The sequence below is a fragment of the Callithrix jacchus genome, chromosome 12, assembly GCF_049354715.1.
Source record: "Callithrix jacchus isolate 240 chromosome 12, calJac240_pri, whole genome shotgun sequence".
NCBI lineage: Eukaryota > Metazoa > Chordata > Mammalia > Primates > Cebidae > Callithrix > Callithrix jacchus.
In genome coordinates, this window is record NC_133513.1 from 5764201 (window position 1) to 5785692 (window position 21492).

At 51.8% G+C, this 21492-nt stretch overlaps 2 protein-coding genes across 23 annotated transcripts in view; one reads left to right on the forward strand and one right to left on the reverse strand.

Annotated features, from left to right (window-relative positions):
- The window catches only part of DNASE1 (deoxyribonuclease 1), a 59755-nt gene extending 45046 nt beyond the window's left edge, over positions 1–14709 (forward strand). Inside the window, exons 2-14 of one of the 19 annotated variants that reach the window (XM_078344529.1) lie at positions 6603–6681; positions 7382–7572; positions 7894–8596; positions 10125–10387; positions 11933–12008; positions 12345–12492; positions 12741–12829; positions 12990–13073; positions 13337–13452; positions 13685–13797; positions 13873–14027; positions 14355–14451; positions 14523–14709. In XM_078344529.1, the coding sequence (XP_078200655.1) occupies positions 12346–12492; positions 12741–12829; positions 12990–13073; positions 13337–13452; positions 13685–13797; positions 13873–14027; positions 14355–14451; positions 14523–14570 (849 nt within the window). In that variant the 5' untranslated portion in view covers positions 6603–6681; positions 7382–7572; positions 7894–8596; ... (1 more) ...; positions 11933–12008; position 12345 and the 3' untranslated portion in view covers positions 14571–14709. Of the gene's footprint in view, positions 1–2979; positions 3100–6602; positions 6682–7381; positions 7573–7893; positions 8597–10124; positions 10388–11849; positions 12493–12740; positions 12830–12989; positions 13074–13336; positions 13453–13684; positions 14028–14354 lie in introns of those variants that run through there. The other 18 variants (XM_078344521.1, XM_078344522.1, XM_078344526.1 and 15 more) reach the window with 18 other exon arrangements.
- TRAP1 (TNF receptor associated protein 1) overlaps positions 11622–21492 on the reverse strand; it is a 56263-nt gene continuing 46392 nt past the window's right edge. Inside the window, exons 15-20 of one of the 4 annotated variants that reach the window (XR_013524539.1) lie at positions 21068–21153; positions 20210–20355; positions 15279–15351; positions 14666–14847; positions 13660–14114; positions 11622–12046 (exon numbers count right to left, since the gene is read on the reverse strand). Coding sequence is in view for 1 of the 4 variants with exons in the window: in XM_035266766.2 (XP_035122657.1) it covers positions 14746–14847; positions 15279–15351; positions 20210–20355; positions 21068–21153 (407 nt within the window). In the remaining 3 variants the exon portion in view is untranslated. Of the gene's footprint in view, positions 14115–14649; positions 14848–15278; positions 15352–20209; positions 20356–21067; positions 21154–21492 lie in introns of those variants that run through there. The other 3 variants (XR_013524537.1, XR_013524538.1, XM_035266766.2) reach the window with 3 other exon arrangements.

The following is a 21492-nucleotide window of genomic DNA, read 5'->3' on the forward strand; positions in this document are numbered from 1 at the left end:
TCGCTTGAACCCACGAGGCGGAGGTTGCAGTGAGCTGGGATTGCACTCCTTCCCTCCAGCCTGGGCAACAGAGTGAGACTGGCTCTCAAAAAATTGAAATTAAATTAAGATTTTTAAAAATTAGCTGTGTATGGTGACACATATCTGTAGTCCCAGCTACTTGAGAGACTGAGGAGGGAGGATTGTTAGTGTCTAGGAGGTAGAGTGAGCTGTGAATGCACCACTGCACTCCAGCCTGGGCGACAGAATGAGACCCTGTCTCAAGAAAAAAAGAAAAACAATTACAAATCCAGTAGGTGTGTTTACCAGCAGATGGAGTCAGCTGAAAAAGGATTAGTGCTCTAGAAGCAATGTCAACGGAAAACACCGTATGAGGCCGGGCACAGTGGCCACTCCCGCAGCCCCAGCACTTTGGAGGCTAAGGCAGGCAGATCAGTTGAGCTCAGGAGTTCAAGACCAGCCTGGGCAACATGGCAAAACCCCATCTCTACAAAAAAAAAAAAAAAATGCAAAAAATGAGCCAGGCCTGGTGGCGCATGCCTGTGGTTCCAGCTTCTTAGGAGATTGAGGGAGCAGGATCACTTGAGCCCGGGAGGCTGCAGTGAGCTGAGCTCGTGCCCCAGCACTCCAGCCTGGGCAGCAGAGTGAGAGACCCTGTCTCATTTCCTTAAAAATGAAAAAAAAAAAGAATTTAAAAAGAAAATGCCTTGCAGATAACACCACAACCAGCTCACTTTACACTATGTCCTTTTCGTGGACTCTCAGGGTGCCCTCCCTGTCCTTTCTGTGGCCACCCCCCCAGCCTTGGACAGGGAGGGGGCCTGGCTGAGAAGGTCTTTGTACTTGGGAGAGACCGAGGTGGCTTTGGACCTGGGGAATCACTTTTCATGGCGACCCTGTTGGAAACATCAGCTTGCTGGATTGGCCTTCTGGCTCTGTTTCGATGCTCACTGGGAACCCGAGTTCTCATTGTCAGGAACTCAGGCTGCGGGTGCGCCAACCTCCCTGTGCAGCTGAGAAAGCGGCTTTTAAGACAAGCTTCTTTTCATTTGCATCGCTCCTAAAAGCAGAGCTCACACAAGCAGCAGCACTGGGAGTGTGTGGGGAGGGACGGGCAGCCAGCTGAGGCTGAGCCAAGATGCCACGGTTCAGGCCCACACCTCATGCAAGGCAGAAGGCGAGTGCCAAGCTTCCGTAGCAGGCTGGGGTGGTGAAGGGGTGGTCTGCGGAGCGTGACTGTGCCGCTGTTGTGAATCTTTGCGATTCAGATGTGTAGTGTTCTGAGAAATTTCCCATCCTGGGTTATTGCTTTCTTTATAATGAAGAGAAGTAAATTCCTGAGCGATGGTGTGCCCGGGCTAGGGTAGCGCACTGGGCCGTGGTGACTGCATCCTCCTCAGGTGTGGGGCAAGGGCCAAAGCATGGTCATGGCAAAGACACTGGCATTTTACCTGAGCACAGGATAGTAACACTTTTTGGATTTTCTGTTTGTTTTGAGATGGAGTCTCGCTCTGTTCCCAGGCTGCAGTGCAGTGGCGCAATCTCGGGTCGCTGCAACCTCCGCCCCCTGCCTCAGCCTCCTGAGTAGCTGGGACTACAGGTGTCTACCACCACGCCCAGCTGATATTTGTATTTTTAGTAGAGAAGGGGTTTCACCATGTTAGCTAAGCTGGTCTTGATCTCTTGACCTCGTGATCCACCTGCCTCAGCCTCCCAAAATGCTGAAATTACATGTGTGAGCCACCAAGCGCAGCTGGTAGGAGCTCTTTATCCTCTAAGATGCTTTGTCCCTGGGGCCAGCAAACACCTCCCATGGGAGAATAGAGCAGGAACCCCAAATTTGCCAGCTGAGGGCAGGTAGGCCTTATGGGGCTGTGGGAGCCACTGCACTGCTGGGAGGTTCCAGTTAGCTGAAGCCCAGTGTCCAAGTGCCACCTGGACACCCTGCAGTGTCCTCCTGCTGAGTTCGCAGGAGTTTTCTCTGGGGGGCCTCTGGGGGTGGGGCACTCTTGCCTGGCCTGGAGCTCCTGGGTGGGAGGTGGGTTTGTGGCTCAGCTGTGTCCAGCGGTGGCTGGCTGTGGAACACCTCCTCTGCTTTAGTAATACTTTAATGGGTGAGAAAGACCACTGTTTTCCGGGCTACGCTTCCTGGAGCTTGGTTCCTGGAAGCCATAAACGAGGGTAAATGGGTACCTGAGTAAACGCAGCAGAGCAAATCAGCCTCACAGGCCTGGGGCCATTGCGGGGGTGGGGTTGGGTGGGGAGAGGATGTCCTCTGACAAGGTGACATTTAAGCTGAAACTGGAATGACAAGAAGGCCCCAGCTCTCCAGGCAGAGGGGAAGGCTCAGGGATGAGAATCCAAGAGGTCACAGTAAGCATTGGGTTTCGTGTTAGGGACAATGAGAAACTGGTGACAGATTTTAAGTCGGGGAATAATGAGATCTAATTACACATTTGCAAGATATTCTGGGAGCTGTGAGGACAGTCGGGACAGGTACCTGGAAGCAGGGTGGCTACAGGGAGAGGCAGTGGTGACAGGGCTGGTGTGGAGGCTGCAGGATCTGGAGGGCATAGGCTCAAGGTGCATCAGAGACAGGGCTGGCGGGGAGCAGAGCCCAGGATGATCTCAGGTATTCTAGCACCTGGATGCTGGTGGGCCACAGACATGAGCAGGGAAGGCCAGGGAGTGTCTCATGCCCATCAGACCTGTCTGAGGGGAGATGTCCCATCCACGGCTGGTCTGGGACAAAGCCCCTGCTTCAGAGGACAGCAGGGGAGTGTTTGCTGAGCAGGCGTAAGCAGAGGGTCTTTCTAAGATGCAGATCTGGGCATTTAATTGTGTGTGTGTGGTTTCATTTTACCATTAACTGTTACCTTAGTTTTGGATGTGGCATCATATCCAGCAGTATTGCTTAAAAACCTTTTGATTTATAGAATTTTAAGAAACTAATCATGCAATTCTTTTTTCTTTTTTGAGACCAAGTCTCCCTCTGTCATCCAGGCTGGAGTGCAGTGGCTTGATCTCTGCTCATTACAACCTCCACCTCGGGTTAAAGCAAGTCTCCTGCCTCAGCCTCCCAAGTAGCTGGGACTACAGGTGTGTGTCACCATACCTGGCTAAGTATGTTTAGTAGAGATGGGGTTTCACTGTGACCTCCTGACCTGCCCACCTCAGCCTCCAAAAGTGCTGGGATTATAGGCATGAGCCACCGCACCCGGCCTTTTTTCTTCTTTCTGAGATAAGGTCTTGCCCTGTCACCCAGCCTAGAGTGCAGTGGTGCAATCATGGCCCAGTATAACTTTGGCCTTCCAGGCTCAAGCAATCCTCCTGCCTCAGCCTCCCAAGTAGCTGGGACCAGAGATATGTGCCTCTATGCCTGGCTAATTTTTATATTTTTTGTTGAACCAATTTCTTGCCATGTTACCTATGCTGGTTTTAAACTACTGGGCTCAAGCAGTCCTCCCACTATGGCCTCCGAAAGTGCTAGAATTACAGGCATGAGGCACCACGCTCAGCCAGAAAATTTCGGCATATTCAAAAGTAGAGACTACGATGAAAACCCTTCATGTACTCAATACCCAGCCTCGGGGTAATTGTGAAGCAAGTCCCAGGTACCAGACCACTTCATCTTTTGGTATTTTACTAATAGTATGTGACTCTGAAATATAAGGCCAGGTGCTGTAGATCACACCTGTAATCCCAACATTTTGGGAAGCCAAGGCAGGAGGATCACTTGAGCCCAGGAGTTTGAGACCAGCCTGGGCAACATAGTGAGACCCCCCCCCCACCCCATCAAAAAAAATTATTTTTTTAAATTAGCCAGGTGTGGTGGCTCACATCTGTAATCCTAGCACTTTGGGAGGCTGAGGTGGGCGGATCATTTGAGGCCAGGAGTTCAAGACCGCCCTGGCCAACATGGTGAAACCCTATCTCTACAAAAAATACAAAAATGAGCCAGGCACAGTCGTGCATGTCTGTAATCCCAGCTACTAGGGAAGCTGAGGCAGGAGAACTGCTCGAACCTGGGAAGCGGAGGTTGCAATGAGCCGAGATGGTGCCATCGCACTCCAGCCTGGGTGGTAGAGCAAGAACCTGTTTCAAAAAAAAAGAAAAAAACATTAGCCAGGTGTGGTGGCACATGACAGGAGGCTGATGTGGGGTGACCCCTCATCCCAGGCTTCAGTGCACTGCACTCGAGCCTGGGCAACACAGCGAGACCCTGTTTGAGTCCTTACGGACTTAAGAGCTTTGAGAGCCTGTGTCCTCGCATGAAACTTCCCCCGTCACTGCGTCAGGGTTTGCTTTCCAGGACTGCCTCTCACATGGTTTGTTACATAAATGTCTGTTCGTATGAATAAAAGACTGGATGTTTTATAGGATCTAAGTAAGGTCCGCACATTTTACTGACATGTCTCGTTGTTTTATTTATCATCCAGCTCAAAATGTCAGTTTTTTTAATCTGTGAGTTCTGCCTCTCTCCTTCCCATTTTGAACTCTGCTGATGAGCCTGTCCTTGGCCCAGTACAGTTTCCCGCAGGCTGGGTCATACCGTGTCCTCACGGTGCTGTTGAACATGACCCTCTGTCCTTGTCATTTAGATCTAGAGGCTTGATCAGATTCAAGATTGTTTTGGCAAGAACTCTTCTAGGTGCTGCTGTCTTTAGACAGCATCCAGCCATTCCACTCCAGCCTTAGAAGGGACAGAGCTGTCTTTTGTGATGTTAGCAGCCACTGACATCAAGGCTGACATTAGGGACTGCAAAATGGTGACTTTCAAAGGCTAGCGTTCCTTCCTTGTGTATAAGCTGGAATCCACCTGTGTAAAGACAGCCTTCTCGAACTCTGGGCTACCGGGCAGCACTCTGCACGGGAAGGCACTGCCCTGATCCCTGGGCCACCGGGCAGCACTCTGCACGGGAAGGCACTGCCCTGATCCCTGGGCCACCGGGCAGCACTCTGCACGGGAAGGCACTGCCCTGATCCCTGGGCCACCGGGCAGCACTCTGCACGGGAAGGCACTGCCCTGATCCCTGGGCCACCGGGCAGCACTCTGCACGGGAAGGCACTGCCCTGATCCCTGGGCTACCGGGCAGCACTCTGCACGGGAAGGGACTGCCCTGATCCCTGGGCCACCGGGCAGCACTCTGCACGGGAAGGCAGAACACTGCCCTGATCCTTTGACTTTATTTGCCTTTTTGCAGAGTAACGAGTTGACTCCCTAGCACTCCCCCAAGGTAGCTAATAATTATTTAATGCCACCGCGAACTCATGGTTTGAAATACAGTGATATGTTTAATCCATTGCAGTTACTCTTCGGTAGCAAGTTGTTGAATTGAGAATTTCGTTTTTGTTTAGTTTGTTTGGAGATGGAGCCTTGCTCTTTCACCCAAGCTGAGTGCAGTGGCGCGATCTAGACTCACTGCAACCTTGACCTCCTGGGTTCCAGTGGTTCTCCTGCCTCAGTCTCCCGAGCAGCTGGGACTACAGGTGCGCGCCACCACACCTGGCTAATTTTTTGTATTTTTAGTAGAGATGGAGTTTTACCGTGTTAGCCAGAATGGTCTCCATCTCCTGACCTGGTGATCCGCCCACCTCGGCCTCCCAAAGTACTGGGATGACAGGCGTGAGCCACCGCCCGGCCTGGAATTGAGAATTTACTTGTGACAGAATATTGAAGCAGTGGTGAATGACGAACGCTAGAAGTTAAATTCAGTAGGGCAGGAGGTCTCATCTAGTAACTCAGGCATACCCATGATGTCAAATCACAGCTTCCCACTTCGCAGTTCAGAGCACTCTTGATTAAGGTTCAACAATTATTTTAATACTAGGCCAAAAGAGATCCCTCACAGTGATGCCAGTTAGGAGACAGTTGGGTTTTTATCTTGTTGCTGGGTCTTGTCCTGGGATTCTCTGCCCCATCTGAGTAAAGCATTATGGGATAAAGGAATTTCTCAGGGCCAGGAGCTTCTCAAGTTAAATCACTAGAAATTTAGGTATGATCTGGGCCTTCAAATGTGTGAGAAGCTGTATCCTTTTATTTCTCACTGTATTTTCCCCAACTTCTAGTTGACAAGAAACCATTCTTGAGGTCGGGCGTGGTGTCTCATGCCTGTAATACCAGCACTTTGGGAGGCGAGGTAGCTGGATCGCCTGAGCTCAGGAGTTTGAAACCAGCCTGGCCAACATAGTGAAACCCCGTCTCTACTAAAAATACAAAAAATTAGCCAGGCATGGTGGTGCACGCCTGTAATCCCAGCTACTTGGGAGGCTGAGGCAGAATTACTTGAACCTGGGAGGCGGAGGTTGCAATGAACTGAGATTGTGCCATTCCACTCCAGCCTGGGCAGCAAGAGTGAAACTCTGTCTCAAAAAAGAATTTTATTGAAGAGTGTTTATATGTGGGAACGAAGGCAGTATTGTAAGATTTCAAGTCATCCTTAAACAAAATGACCCACCTAAGAACCTGGTCCGGTGAAATCAGCTGGCGTTAGTTCCTCCGAGTTGTTTATATTCTGGTGTCCTTGTGTGTGAGTTATTCATTTATAGTCACTGTATCTCTTTTAAAATAGAAAGTGTTTTTATTATGCATGTCCTTTCAGATCCCACCTGTAGCTGATACTTTGAATCGACCACGTCCAAATCTGAGCATCTTAAACTTCAGCAGGAAGCCGTGAGTTAGTAAGACCTTTTCCGTTCATGTATCAATTTCGGAAGGAAACGGAAGTGAATATTCTAAATAGGGCTTGTTGGTATTAATCTGCCTTTATGTTTGGGGGAAAAAACGCTGAGAACATTGCATGAAAGATGATGCAGGGTATACACTGATCTTTGCTGTTAAAAATGGGGCCGAGGGCCGGGTGCAGTGGCTCACGCCTGTAATCCCAGCACTTTGGGAGGCCGAGGCGGGTGGATCACGAGGTCAAGAGATCGAGACCATGCTGGTCAACATGATGAAACCCCGTCTCTACTAAAAATACAAAAAAATTAGCTGGGCGTGGTGGCGCACGCCTGTAGTCCCAGCTACTTGGGAGGCTGAGGCAGGAGAATTGCTTGAACCCAGGAAGGTTGTGGTGAGCCAAGATCGTGCCATTGCACTCCAGCCTGGGTAACAAGAACGAAACTCCGTCTCAAAAAAAAAAAGAAACGGGGCCGAAATAGTGTGAGCTGTTTGAACATTGTCCTGTTCTGTCACTTTCTTTGTCATTTAATTATAGTCAATTTTTGAATTCCTGTCATACGAGACCTTTTTCTATCTTTTAACCTTTTGTTACCTGCGGTTAATAAACCCTGATTATATGGTCCTTCAAAAAAATCCCTAACAGTTCCACTTATGAAAGAAGTAAACCCCAGTAAGTATTTGTGTCCTGGTAACTTACAGTGGACGTCTAGAAAAACCGATGTTCATCTTACTCGTTTATCCTGGGATGGTGCCTTCAGCTTGGAATCGGATGGAACACCGCCACCCTCGCAAAGATCTTTTTCCATCTTGACCTTCACGGGAATTGCTTGTTGAGTAACTGCCACAACCCAGCTTTGCAGAGAGGATATCTTAGGAAGGAATGAAGCAAGGTAATGCCCGTGTGGAGGCTGTGCACGGCCTTGAGCAGAGCAGTGTGACTGGTTCCCTCAGAACCGAGGATCTGGGGGTGCCCTGTGGGTTCATGGGAGCACCTCCGTGCAGTCTGGGAACCACAGCCCTGCGTCCTTCCCTGTCCCTCTTGATCAGTAGAAATTGCCCCTCCCTGGCCTGCACGTCGCTGGGTGGCACAGCACGGTCTGCGGGTGCACAAAGCCCTACATGGCCTGTGCCACCGCCACAGGTGTTCCCTTGGGGCCATCCGTGTCCAGCCGTGCCGCTTACAGGACTTTTCCTTCATCTTTTAATTTCAGCCACATCAGAGTGCGTGACCTGGCTCAGATGTCAATATGACTGTTGTTACGTGTCTTTTCCTGTGTCTGCGACAGGTTAATTTAACGCAAGAACGCTGCAGGTCCTCAGGGCTGGTGTAAAAACAGCTCACCCTGATGCGATAAAGCAGTCAGCTTTTCTTGTTGCCATTGGCTGCCAGCACCCATTCTTTGTGGATATGAAAACGCCACAGGTGCTGCACTTCCTCCTCGGGCATTCCTCAGCACCCATGCCTGTCTGCAGAGCGGGGCCCAGGATGGAAGGCGTGTACCCCACTCTGTCCCCTGATGTGGAGCTTGGCCCTGCAGCTTGACAGCACCCATGGAATGTGGACAGAAGTGACAGCAACCAGCTCTGCCTCTTCACTGAGGCAGCACATGTTCTGCTTGTGCCCTGGGAGCCTCCACCTTCCACACTGTGGGAAGAGGGTGCCCAGGGAGCTGCAGTCCCTCCAGCCTAGCCCAGGACAAGGCCGGGGAGCAGAGCCATCCCAGCTGACCTGCACCTCACAGCCCTGCAGGTGTGGGGGAAATGCGTGTTGTACACACTGAGTTTTCAGGTGGCTGTTACGTGGTGGCATTGCCTGACACGGACAGAAAAGAGATCCACCAGGGAGAAGAGAGAGTCTGGAGACCCCGCATCGAAGAGGCCACAGGCTGCAGGGGAAGGATGGCTGCTTAGAAGGTAAAATGATACTTTTGGAAATAACGTCATCCTTTCTGACAGAGAAAGACATGGAGGCTCCAGATGGTTGAAGGCCCAGCAGTGATCCCAGGAGGGCCCCATGTCAGACCAGGCTCCTTCAGGGTTGTGCTGCCTTCGCCAGGGCCTGTCCGGAGGGCAGCCACACGGTAGGCGGCGCTTGCCATTTGTACAAGCGAGGCCCAACTTCCAGCCTGCCTTCTGGCAGGCAGAGGAAGCAGGGGCACCGTGCTTCAGAGGTCCCAAAAGCAGATGGGGCAGCATTTGGTCAAGAGCCAGGAGGGGATGACAGACCAAAGGGGAACCCTTGTCCCATGTGCTGAGGGCCGGGGGGCTGGAAACCTGCTCTGTGAGCTCTAATTGGTGTCCCTGTGCCCCACCGGAAGGTGCACCAGGTGTCATCTTTGGTGGAGGACAGTGGCTGCCCTCTAGCCTGGCTCCCTTCCCCGTGATGCGTCACTGTCACACGTGTGTCCAGGAAAGGAAAACACGAAAGGCAGAGGACCAGTCAGTCCCTACGCCAGATGTGTGGCTTTGCTTAGAGACTGGATTTTGATATGCTGCTAGACTGAGATTGGAAACAGGAAAGAACCATCATGGAAACCTTTGGGAAAGCCTGCAGCAGGGCGTCTGGCAGCCTGAGGAGTGGCGGTTTCTCCGTCCCGTAGACGGCGTCTCATGGGGAGGGACAGATGAGTGCATGAGCGCTGCCAGCCAGAGGTGTCTGTCAGCGTCTATGGAATGGGGTGCCCATCTTGAGCCAGAGGTGTCTGTCAGCGTCTATGGAATGGGGTGCCCGTCTTGAGCCAGAGGTGTGTGTCAGCGTCTATGGAATGGGGTGCCCGTCTTGAGCCAGAGGTGTCTGTCAGCGTCTATGGAATGGTGTGCCTGTCTTGAGCCAGAGGTGTGTGTCAGAGCGTCTATGGAATGGGGTGCCCGTCTTAACCCAGAGGTGTGTGTCAGCGTCTATGGAATGGGGTGCCTGTCTTGAGCCAGAGGTGTGTGTCAGAGCGTCTATGGAATGGGGTGCCCGTCTTAACCCAGAGGTGTGTGTCAGCGTCTATGGAATGGGGTGCCCGTCTTGAGCCAGAGGTGTCTGTCAGCGTCTATGGAATGGGGTGCCCGTCTTGAGCCAGAGGTGTCTGTCAGCGTCTATGGAATGGGTTCCAGTCTTGTTGAAGCTGGTTTCCCTTCCTATTTTCAGACCCCACTGGTCTTGCCTTCTCCTTCATGGCCAGTTTGCCAGACCCAGCACTTTCCCGACTTTCGACCTTGGCCTCTGCTTACCCTCACCCCGAGGCCTCCCGCAGACCCCATTTTATTCATTTCCTGCTGTTCTCATGCCTGGATCCCACCTGGGCCTCTCCCAGGCCTTCCAGGCCCTGGTCCACCAGCGGGGACCACAGACTCCTACTCGAAGGGCTGTCCTTGGGAGGGCCAATGCAGCCCCTTCCAAATGGGCAAGACCCAGGGGTGGCTCATTTGGACCTCTCAATGTTGATTCATTTAGCAAAAGAGGACTCAGATTCAGTAAAGGCTGGTGAGACATGACCATCATCCCCGCTGTCCGGGAGCCCTCAATCCAGGCACACACATCTTCTGAAGAGGAGGCAGAGGCTGGGGTGACGCAGCCACAACCAAGGAAGACAGCCCACAGAAACTGGATGGCAAGGAGGGTCCGCCCATAACCTGCAGGAGGTAGAGCAAGGTCCTGCTGTCATCCTGACCTCAGACGTCCAGTCTCCAGAAGTGAGAAGATCCATTTCTATTCTTGTAAGCAACCAAACTCGTGGTAGTTACAGCAGCCTCAGGAAGTGAATACAAATGTAAGCTCGAAGATTCAGAGAAATGAGTGGGTGCAGTGGATCACGACTGTGACCCAGCATTTGTGTGAGGGTTGCTTGAGGTCAGAATTTGGAGACCTTGTCTCCACGAAAAACTTAAAAACTACGCCAGGTGCAGGGCCTCACGCCTGTAATCCTAGCACTTTGGGAGGCCAAGGTGGGTGGATCACTAGGTCAGGAGTTTGAGACCAGCCTGACCAATATGGTGAAACCCCGTCTCTACTAAAAATACAAAAATTAGCCGGGCGTGGTGGCACACGCCTATAGTCCCAGCTACCCGGGAGGCTAAGGCAGGATAATTGCTTGAACCAGGGAGGTGGAAGTTGCAGTGAGCCGAGATCACACCACTGCACTCCAGCCTGGGCGAGAGTGAGACTCTATCGCAAAAAAAAAGAAATTACTGGGTGTGGTGGTGTGCACCTGTAGTCCCAGCTACATGGGAGGATTGCTTGAGGCCAGGAGTTCAAGACCAGTCTGGGCAACACAGCAAGATCCCATCTCTACCAAAAATTTAAAAATTAGCCAGGCATGGTGGCATACCCATAGTCTTAGCTTCTCAGGAGGCTGAGGAGGGAGGATTACCTGAGCCCAGGAAGTCCAGGCTATAATGAGCCATGATTTTGCCACTGCACTCCAGCCTTGCCAACACAGTGTAAGACCCTGTCTCAAAAACAACAGAAACTCAAAAGAACCAAGAACTGACTGGACTGGAGGCCTGGCCTTCAGCTGCTGCCTGGCCCTGTGACCTGGTCACTCAGGATCCCCTGGGCCTAAACACAAAGCCTATTGACCTCAAGAAAGCTCCTCTGCCTGACCGGCCACTTGGGGTGGGCCTTATGGCCCCACCTGTCCTGGCCCCACAGTGCTGCTGCTGCACGGCCCCCGCTGCCTGTTCTGAGCCCCAGCCTCCTGCAGAGTTCCCTGCACCTGACGGCAATGAATCAGGAAGGCAGGCGTGTCCGGACCACAGAGCAGCCATGGCTGTGCAGCCACCAGGGGGCTCCATTTGTAACCCCGGATGTGGCTTTGGTGTCTTACTCAAAGGTGACCTTGTAAGAGACAGGGAGATGGGAGCCCAGTCCCACCCTTCTGCACATACCTTGCCCATCCCTGTCCTATCCCAGAAAATGGGCGCAGCTGCATATGCAAGGGACACAGGAACCTTTGGCCTTGTTATCAGACACTTTAAATGCAAACATGATTAACAGGTGCAGTTTTCACAGCAGCAAGAAACTTGTGCCCACAGAAATAAGCACATTCCAGCAACCTGCCTGTGCGGAAAGCCACACAGCGCCATTGTTTTTGGCACCCTCAGGTGACAGGGCACACATGCCCCAGGGAAGGTCACAGTTGCCTGAACCTTTAAAACTCCCAGGACTTGCACTGTGTGCAAGATCGGGAGCCCAGCGGCACTGCCAGGGCCTTGAAGTGCTTCTTAGAGACCTCTCTTCATAAACTGCTTATTTTCTTAAAGCAGGAAAAGGCGAAAATTGACATCAAAGGATATTCTAGATTCTTGACAGCATTCGAGGATAGCAGCAGCATCTCAGGTGAGCGCCGGTGGAGTCCCTCTGGGTGACGGGCGGGTCTGGAACAGGGAGGGAGGCTTAGAGTCTCGTGCTAACAGCAGAGACTCTAAACGTAGGGGCTCCAGCGTCCCTCCAGGCGGGTTTTCTGGTGGGTGGAGTGACTCAGGGTCCTCTATGTGGTGCCAGCTGCTTGGCTTTCTGGACATTGTAGGAAAGGCTTGCAGGGGTCTCCCCTGCCTGTGTCGCCCTGACCTTGAGCTCCACCAGCCCCTGCCAGTTGGGCTCCAGGAGGCTTGAGTGCTGTGGCAGGGATGACAGCTCACTTCTGCCATGTCTCTGCACCCTGTGCTCTCCCAGGATGAGGGCCATGAGGCTGCTGGGGGCACTGCTGGCACTGGCCACCCTGCTGCAGGTGGCTCTGTCCCTGAAGATAGCAGCCTTCAACATCCAGACATTTGGGGAGACCAAGATGTCCAATGCCACCCTCGTCAGCTACATTGTGCAGGTGAGGCCAGGGTGGCCTCTCCCCAAAAGCAGAGGAGCCCCGGAGTCTGGAGCTGGTGGTGGGGGGGTGCAGAGCCTGAAGCCCAGCAGAACAGGGTCCTGGCTGTGGGCCAAGGTCCTCCTCCCTGCTGTGTTGTCCATAGCTGGCAGAAGGAGCCTGGGCAGAAACATGAGGCTGTGGCTTTGTGGTGCTGTGGGGTCCCTGGGTGGCACCAGCCCTGCTCAGCACTGCTGTTGCCCTGCCTCTAGATCCTGAGCCGCTATGACATTGCCCTGGTCCAGGAGGTCAGAGACAGCCACCTGACGGCCGTGGGGAAGCTGCTGGACAACCTCAATCAGTGGGTGACAGTGGCAGGCTCCTAGGGAGGTGACATCCCATCCAGGCACAGCCTTGCTTCAATTGGGCCCCAAGGGTGGGGACCTGGGCAAAGCCCTGGTGTTGGCAGCCACAGGGGTCCCTCATGACCCTCATTGAGACCTTGTGTTTTTTCAATCCAGGGATGCACCAGACACCTATCGCTACGTGGTCAGTGAGCCACTGGGACGGAACAACTATAAGGAGCGCTACCTGTTTGTGTACAGGTGGGTGGTCCAGAGAGCGAGGAAGCCCCTCCCTCATCTGGGGGGGGGCCCAGCAGAGCGGGTAAGTAGTTTTTCCTATGGGGCAAGAACCTGAGGTGGCAGAGCAGGGTCCAGAGTGGAGTCAAAACATCCCGAGGTCAGGGATCCATGGGGTGACCAGGTGCCTTTCATAGCCAGTGGACAGGCAGGTGGGCCCAGACCCCGCCCTCCTGGGAAGCCGGACTAGGGCAGCCCCAGTCACCTCCTGCCTGGCCTTCCCGCAGGCCTGACCGGGTGTCCGCAGTGGACAGCTACTACTACGATGACGGCTGCGAGCCCTGTGGGAACGACACCTTCAGCCGAGAGCCGGCCATCGTCAGATTCTCCTCCCCTTTCACAGGCGAGTGCTGCCTGGGCCAGGGTGGAGCTCCACCCACTCCTAGGGCACCCGGAACACCTGTGTAACACACTGCCCTCCCAGTCCCTGGGGTTTTCCATTCAAGTGGTTTGGAAAATTACCCCCGTTGGGGGACTGTCCTAACACACAGTTCCAGCTGCCATGGTGACTGAATCTGCCCCCAGGGAATGTGGCTGCTGCACAGTGTACCTCACATGACGCGGTGTCTCCACAGAGGTCAGGGAGTTTGCCATTGTTCCCCTGCATGCTGCCCCAACAGACGCGGTAGCTGAGATTGATGCTCTCTATGACGTCTACCTGGATGTCCAAGAGAAGTGGGGCTTGGAGGTGAGGCCATACAAAGGGCAGTGGGTGCCAGCGGCCTCCGTTGTCCCTGGGCCCACAGGCGGTGTTTCCTGGCAGGATATCATGTTGATGGGAGACTTCAATGCGGGCTGCAGCTACGTGAGACCCTCCCAATGGTCATCCATCCGTCTGCGGACAAGCCCCATATTCCAGTGGCTGATCCCCGACACCGCTGATACCACGGCTATGTCCACGCACTGCGCCTATGACAGGTGAGCAGGGCATCTCGGGGCGTCTCCAGGAGCAGCTGTGACTTGTACATCTGGCTTCAGAGGCCTTTGGACACTCACCCAACTGAGCTTCAGTCGATCCGTTCAGGGAAAATAGTAAAAAGAGCCACGATTTTCAGTTTTGGGGGAAAGCACATTTAGGGATGAGGGGCAGACATCCGGGCTGTGTGGTTGTGGGCATCCACAGACCTGCACTGGCTCCAGCTATGGCAGGGGGAGGTCCCAGAGTTCTTGGCTTAGTTCCTGTGGGCACTAAGCCAGGCCAGTGGGTGAAAGGGGATCCTGCTCTCTCATCCAAACACCCATCAGGATCGTGGTTGCAGGGACGCTGCTCCAAGACTCCGTTGTTCCCGACTCCGCTCTCCCCTTTAACTTCCAGGCTGCCTATGGCCTGAGTGACCAACTGGTACGTGTCCTCCCTTGCCCAGCCACATGGGGACGGGATACAGCCCAGACCCCATGCCCACTTCCCTGCAGGCCCAAGCCATCAGTGATCACTACCCAGTGGAGGTGATACTGAAGTGAGCAGCCCCTCCCCACACCAGTTGAACTGGAGGAAGAGAGGACCCAGCACACCGCAGGACCCACACAAAAAGCCCAATGCTCAGGTTAAGAAATACCTTTTAATTGAGGTAAATAAAGCTCAAGGATGTGGGGCTGTCAATCCTCCTTCCCCTGCCTGGGCAGAGGCCTCCGGTTGTCAGTGTCGCTCCAGGGCCTTGACAAGCAGCTCATTCAGGCGGCCCACCATGGCCCTGGGGTCATCAACGAGCCCAGCGGCTATCATGGCATTCTCGTATATCTGAAACACAAGGGTAGAACCCGTTAGGAGGTGCGCTACACCTTTTCCTTTTGAGATAGATAGTCACCCATTTTTTTTTCCGTCATTACCCAGGCTGGAGTACAACGGTGAGCTCTCAGCTCACTGCAACCTCCACCTCTCAGGTTCAAGGGATTCTCCTGCCTAGCTGGGACTACAAGCATGTGGCACCATGCCCAGCTAACTGTTATATTTTTAGTAGAGATACATTTCACCACGTTGGCCAGGCTGATCTTGACCTCAGGTGATCCACCAGCCTTGGCCTCCCAAAATGCTGGGATTACAGGCATGACCCACTGCGCCCGGCCCATTTTTTCCTTTTTAAAGCAGGATATTTGAGGAAACTGCCATTCCACCCGGAAGGCAGGGAAGTAGCCTGGGTCCCTGCAGTCACCCTAAGCTGTTGGACTCACCTGATCCACCAGCAGCTGAGCCAGGCCAGGTTCGCTCACCCGCAGCTGATTCAGCTTCTTGATGAGTGCATGCCTGCAACAGAGAACCCACCAGAGAAGGTGGCTCAGGAGCACACCCTGTGAGCCTCCCTTCATGTTCTAGAATTGTCAGAGTATTTAAAGCAGGACAGTAAGACTATCCAGTTTTTTTTTCCCCCATAGACTTAGGTGACATTGTTTTCTAAAGGTATGTAAATGATTATTTATAGATGATATGATTACATATTCAGAAAACCCAAGAGAATCAGGAGTTTCAATATTAGAAAATGCTGTAAGCTGGCCAAGTTCCAAGATTAATATACACAAAAGGGACAAAAGAGTTTAGTATAGGAAGACAGGCCTTGGTTCCTAGATCAATAATAAGAGAAGGGAGGAAGGTCCCCCGTGCTGAAACAGTATGGAGCTCTTACAGTTTCGTTCTGGAAAGGAGGAAGGGAACCAGCTCGGGGTAATGAGGGAAGAGGGAGGAGACGGAGCACTGGGATAACTGGTGAGCTGTGCAGAAAACCATTTAGACCAAGATGAATTCCAGAGGGATCAAAGATTAAAAGCATAATTCTAGGGAAGAAATGTTTTATAATCTGTCTTTCCAAGCAAAACAACAAACCCAGAAGCCAAAAACTGATATACTTATTTCATATTTTTCTGCATAGTGTGTAGTGTTTAACCTTAACATGAAAACTATAATTTGTCACTGAGGACTCTGGGGAAATGCAAATTTGCACAATCTCTCCAGAGGACAGCTGGAGTTGAGAAAACCACATGTGGATGATGTGCTCAGACTCAGCCACTCCATTTCCTAACTGCTTCCCTTGAAACACTTTTTTCATATGGAGCCTTATTGTTTTGCCCAGGCTGGAGTAAAGTGGCAGGATCTCAGCTCACTGCAACCTCCACCTCCCACTCCTGCCTCAGCCCCCCCAGTAGCTGGGATTACAGGCACGTGCCACCACGCCCAGCTAATTTTTGTATTTTTAGTACAGACAGGGTTTCACCATGTTGGCCACACTGGTCTCAACTCCTGCCTCAGCCTCCCACGTATATCCTCACATTTCTAGTCTATGTAGCTGGAAAAAAAGGCCATTCTTCATATGCTAATGTGGAGGTCAACTAGTTACCATAAGTGAGAAAAGCAAGGCAAGGACCCACTGCACAGGTTACCCCTTGTGTAACACAGAGGAAACCCACCTGTCCACAAGTGCACATAATCTCTGCAGAAATACATAAGAATTCTAATGCTGGCTATGCTGCGGACATGGATGGGAGCAAATTTTCCCCTGTAAACACTTGAATTCTGAGTTATGTGGACATAACACGAAATTTTAAAGCAAATGCAAGTGAAGTTGGCTGGGCCCAGTGGCTCTGGCCTGTAATCCCAGCACTTTGGGAGGCGGGAGGACCACTTGAGCCCAGGAGGGTGAGGCTGCGGTGAGCTCTGATGGCGCCACTAGTACACTCCAGCAAGACCCTGTCTCAAAAAAAGGTGAAGTCCTTTGGCAATAGACAGAAACGAGCACTTCGGCACAGCGATCTTATAAAACTAGTTAAAGTGGCTGGTGTCCACCTCACTGAGCTTCTCCAGCAGAGGTGCAGGCATTCTGCACACTGGCACTGCTGTGGGAAGGGGCTTACTCAGCAATGCCAGCCAGAAACTGAGTCAGCTTTTCTGCAGGAGTGCCATGGCTAGAAAATGGATCTCCCTCACCCGCAGTATAATTTTAAAAGTTATGGTTGTCATCTGGTCTTTGACAAACCTGATAAAAATAAGCAATAGGGAAAGGACTCCATGTTTAACAAATGGTTTTGGGGAAACTGGCTAGCAATGTGCTGTCACCTAACCCTAAAATTAACTCCAGATGGATCAAAGATTTAAACATAATACCTAACACCATAAGAAAACATAGGCAAAACCATCCAGGACATAGGCATAGGCAAAGACTTCATGACTAAAACACCAAAAGCAATGGCAACAAAAGCCAAGATAGACAAATGGGATCTAATGAAACTCCAGAGCTTCTGCACAGCAAAAGAAACCATCATTAGAGCAAACCAGCAACCAATAGAATGGGGAAAAATTTGTGCAATCTACCCATCTGACAAAGGGTTAATAACCAAAATCTACAAAGAACTAAAACAGGTAAACAAGAAAAAAGCAACCCCATTCAAAAGCAGGCAAAGGATATGAACAGACACTTTTCCAAAGACATATATGAGGCCAACAAACATGAAAAAATGCTAATCAAAACTACACTGAGATGCCATCTCACGTCAGTTAGAATGGCGATCATTAAAAAATCTGGAGACAACAGATGCTGGGAGAGGATGTGGAGAAATTGGAACGTTCTTACACAGTTGGTGGGAGAGTGAGTTGGTTCAACCACTGTGGAAGACAGTGTGGGGATTTATTTCTCAAGGATCTAGAAATAGGAATTCCATCCAACAATCCCATTACTGGGTATATACCCAAAGAACTATAAATTGTTCTACTATAGAGACACATGCACACATAGGTTCACTGCAGCCCTGCGTACAATAGCAAAGACTTGGAACCAACCCAAAAGCCCATCAATGATAGACTGGACAAAGAAAATGTGGCACATACACCACAGAATACTACGCAGCCATAAAAAACGATGAGCCCTTTGCAGAGACACGGATGAATCTGGAAACTGACACAGGACCAGAAAACCAAACACCACATATTCTCAATCATAGGCGGCTGTTAAACAATGAGAACACGTGGACTCAGGGAGAGGAGCAGCGGGTGGGGAGGGATAACATGGGGAAAAATGCCAGATATAGTATGCACCTATGCAACAACCCTGCATGACCTGTACATGTACCTCAGAACCTAAAGTTTAAAAAAAAGTTACGATTGTAACGTGACAAAAGAAAAAAACTATATACTATAAAAAACATCGGCTTGGTGGTGGCTCACACCTCTAATCCCAGCACTTCGGGAGGCCAAGGCAGATGGATGGCTTGAGCACAGGAGGTAGAGGTTGCAGTGAGCTGAGATCACCCCACTGTACTCCAACCTGGGCAACAGAGTAAGGCCCCATCTCAAAAATTAAAATACTGCTTAGGCTAACACTGGGGCGGTGGTAAGGCTATGGACTTTGATTTCCTTTTTGGTAACTTGTTTATGTACTTTCAGTAAAAAAAATTATTGCTATATACAAAATTTCTCCCAAAAAAGAAACTTTACCAGGAGGCTGAGGCAGGAAAATTGCCTGAACCCAGGAGGCGGAGGTTGCGGTGAGCCGAGATCGCGCCATTGCACTCCAGCCTGGGTAACAAGCGCGAAACTCCGTCTCAAAAAAGAAAAAAAAAACTTCACATACAACAGCAACAGTTAAACATGAAACTTTAAAACATCCATTAAGACACATCAAAGAATAATTCTTTAAAAACAGTACCAGAACCCTACAGAAGGTAAGGTACCAAAGTTAAAGACCTAATAACATATCTTCATGGTGCAAAGAGTGATACTGTGATGGTGCCAGTGCCCCTGAAAACTCAGTTAGGGAATCAAAACTATCTCTGTCAAACCCCAGCCGGCCAGGGGCAGTGGCTCACACCTGTAATCCCAGTACGGTGGATCACTTGAGGGCAGTTTGAGACCAGTCTGGGCAATATAATGAGATCTCACCTCCACAATTTTTTTTTTGAGATGGAGTCTCACTCCCACCCAGGCTGGAGTACAGTGGCACGATCTCAGCTCACTGCAACCTCTGCCTCCCAGGTTCAAGTGATTCTTCTGCCTCAGCCTCCCAAGTAGTGGGGATTACAGGCACGTGCCACCACGCCCAGCTAATTTTCTGTATTTTTGGTAGAGATGGGGTTTCCCCATGTTACCAGGACGGTCTCAATCTCCTGACGTCATGATCCTCCCACTTCCTTCTCCCAAAGTGCTGGGAGTTTACTGTGAGCCACCATGCCCAGCTCCACAAAAAGTTTTTTAAAAAATTAGCCAGGCGTGATGCTGATGGTTCACACTCTCAGCTACGCACAAGGCTAAGGCAAGAGAATCATCTGAGCCCAGGAGTTTGAGGCTGCAGTGAGCCACGATTAAACGTCACTGCAATCCAGCCTGGGCAGCGAGTGAGACCCTGTCTCAAAAAAAAGAACACAGGAGAAACACATTCATGACTCTATAAATATTTCTTAAACAAGACCCCAAGAAGGCATCTAACAAAAACTTACATATTCTATTAAGAATACCAACACCTCAGATCTCATAAAAAAAAAAGAATACCAATACCTACTCATCAAAACATAAGGTAGGTGAAAAGACTTTTACAAAAGATAAAGGGTTCAAGAAAAAGGAGGGAAATAGTAGGCTCTGAAGGCCAAACTGGTATAAAGTGGCTGGGGATTCTCTGTCTACCCTGGAAGCAGCTCCCACCACTGGGGCCACAGGGAGACCCACATGAGCCCGAGACATGGAAAAGAATACTTAGAGCAGCTTGGTTCTCCACAACTCCTGACCAAGAACCACCCAAGGCCAGAAGAGCAGAACGGAGGTGTCTGCTGTGCCGAGGTGGGTGGCTACAGAAATGAACTGGTAGCAGCCCCTCTGCACAGGCAACCCTCCCACCAAGTGAGCAACGTGAGACCTTAGCACGCACCAGGATCCATGTACAAAGCTCAAAACAGGCAAAAGAGAGCATGTCCAGGACACGAACAGGTACTAAAGCCATAAAGCAAAATGAAGACGTGGTCACAGGTTGGGTTGTGGCTAACCTCCCTGCGGACGGCAGGCTCCGTTTCACATGGGTGCAGCTTCAACTAAATACAACTCCTTAGAGTCACCCAAATGTCCACAGACCTCAACACACTTCTCTTCTGGGGAATCCCACAGGCTGGAAGGGCCAGGAGCACGGCCTCACCTGGGGTTGATCTCCAGTGTGGGCTGCAGGAGCTGTGCTCGCTCCTCCTGGGTCTTGGCCAGCTGCTGCATGCGCAGGAAGTGCCGGGCGGCCCCCATCTCCAGCACAGTGACCATGGCGGGGTGGGTGTCCAGTCGGAAGGTCACCTGTGAGCAAAGCAGGGGGTTGAGGGTGATAGAGGTTCCCAAGGTGAGAGGGCCAGGAGCTGGCAGGATCTTAACCAGGGGTGAAGGTCACCCAGACCACAAGGTAGCAGGCAGGGAGGGTCCCAAGGACTCCCCTGAACCAGCGCTGCTCTGCCATCCTCCCCACTGCCCACTAACCAGTAGGCCCTGAGCTGCTGCCCCCAGGAGCTGCCCAAATTCATCCTCTGCTCCACGCCCGCCACCCAGCATGAGGCCCCTCCTGCAAGTGGCCCTGCATGAGACACTCATTTCCCTTCTTGCTCTAAGCTAGACCAGTGATGGCGGTGGGGGGGAGGACTTAGCTCTCTGAAGCCCACCCAGAACCCCCGACTAAGAACCCAAGTGAGAATGTGAGCTCCTGAGGGGTGGGGACTAGGATGGCTGGCTGGGGCTGCTGGTATTTCAGTTCTCAGCTCCCACCTACTCTGTAGCAGCACCGGGGAGGGGTTGGGCGATAGGATGCTGCTGCCTTCCTGCCTCAGCGGCTCCCCACCAGGCAACACATGTGCCAAGCAGGGACCCCCGCATGGTCTCCACCTGACACCATGGGCTTCTACTGCTGCTGGAAGGACACCTACCAGGCCACCAGCTGGGAGCCACCAGCTGGCCAGTCTGGTAAGAACACTGAGGGCCACAATGGCAGAGTGGTGGTCCGTCCCCAGGAAAGCCTCACCTTCACATTGGTGACACGCGACCCCAGCACGTTTCTCATCCAGGCCATGAGCTCCTCCATCTCCTTCTCCGACAGGTACTCGGCAGCTGCGGAAGAGAAGGCGAGAGTGAGCTCAGGCCTGCACCCCTACTCCCCAGCTTCTAGGGGGGCCGTGCAGCATCCTGCCAGCTCTCCCACCAGGATGGAGACAGAAGCTAGCAAGATGATGCTTTTCACCTAAAAGTAAAACCTCAAAGGATGCTTCGGGTTGCCTGACGCCCATACAACTTAGTTTGGGCTTTAAAAAGACGATTCGATCGGGCGCAGTGGCTCACACCTGTAATCCCAGCACTTTACGAAGCCAAGGCGGGCGGATCACTGGAGGTAAGGAGTTCAAGACCAGCCTGGCCAACATAGTGAAACCCCGTTTCAACTAAACACACAAA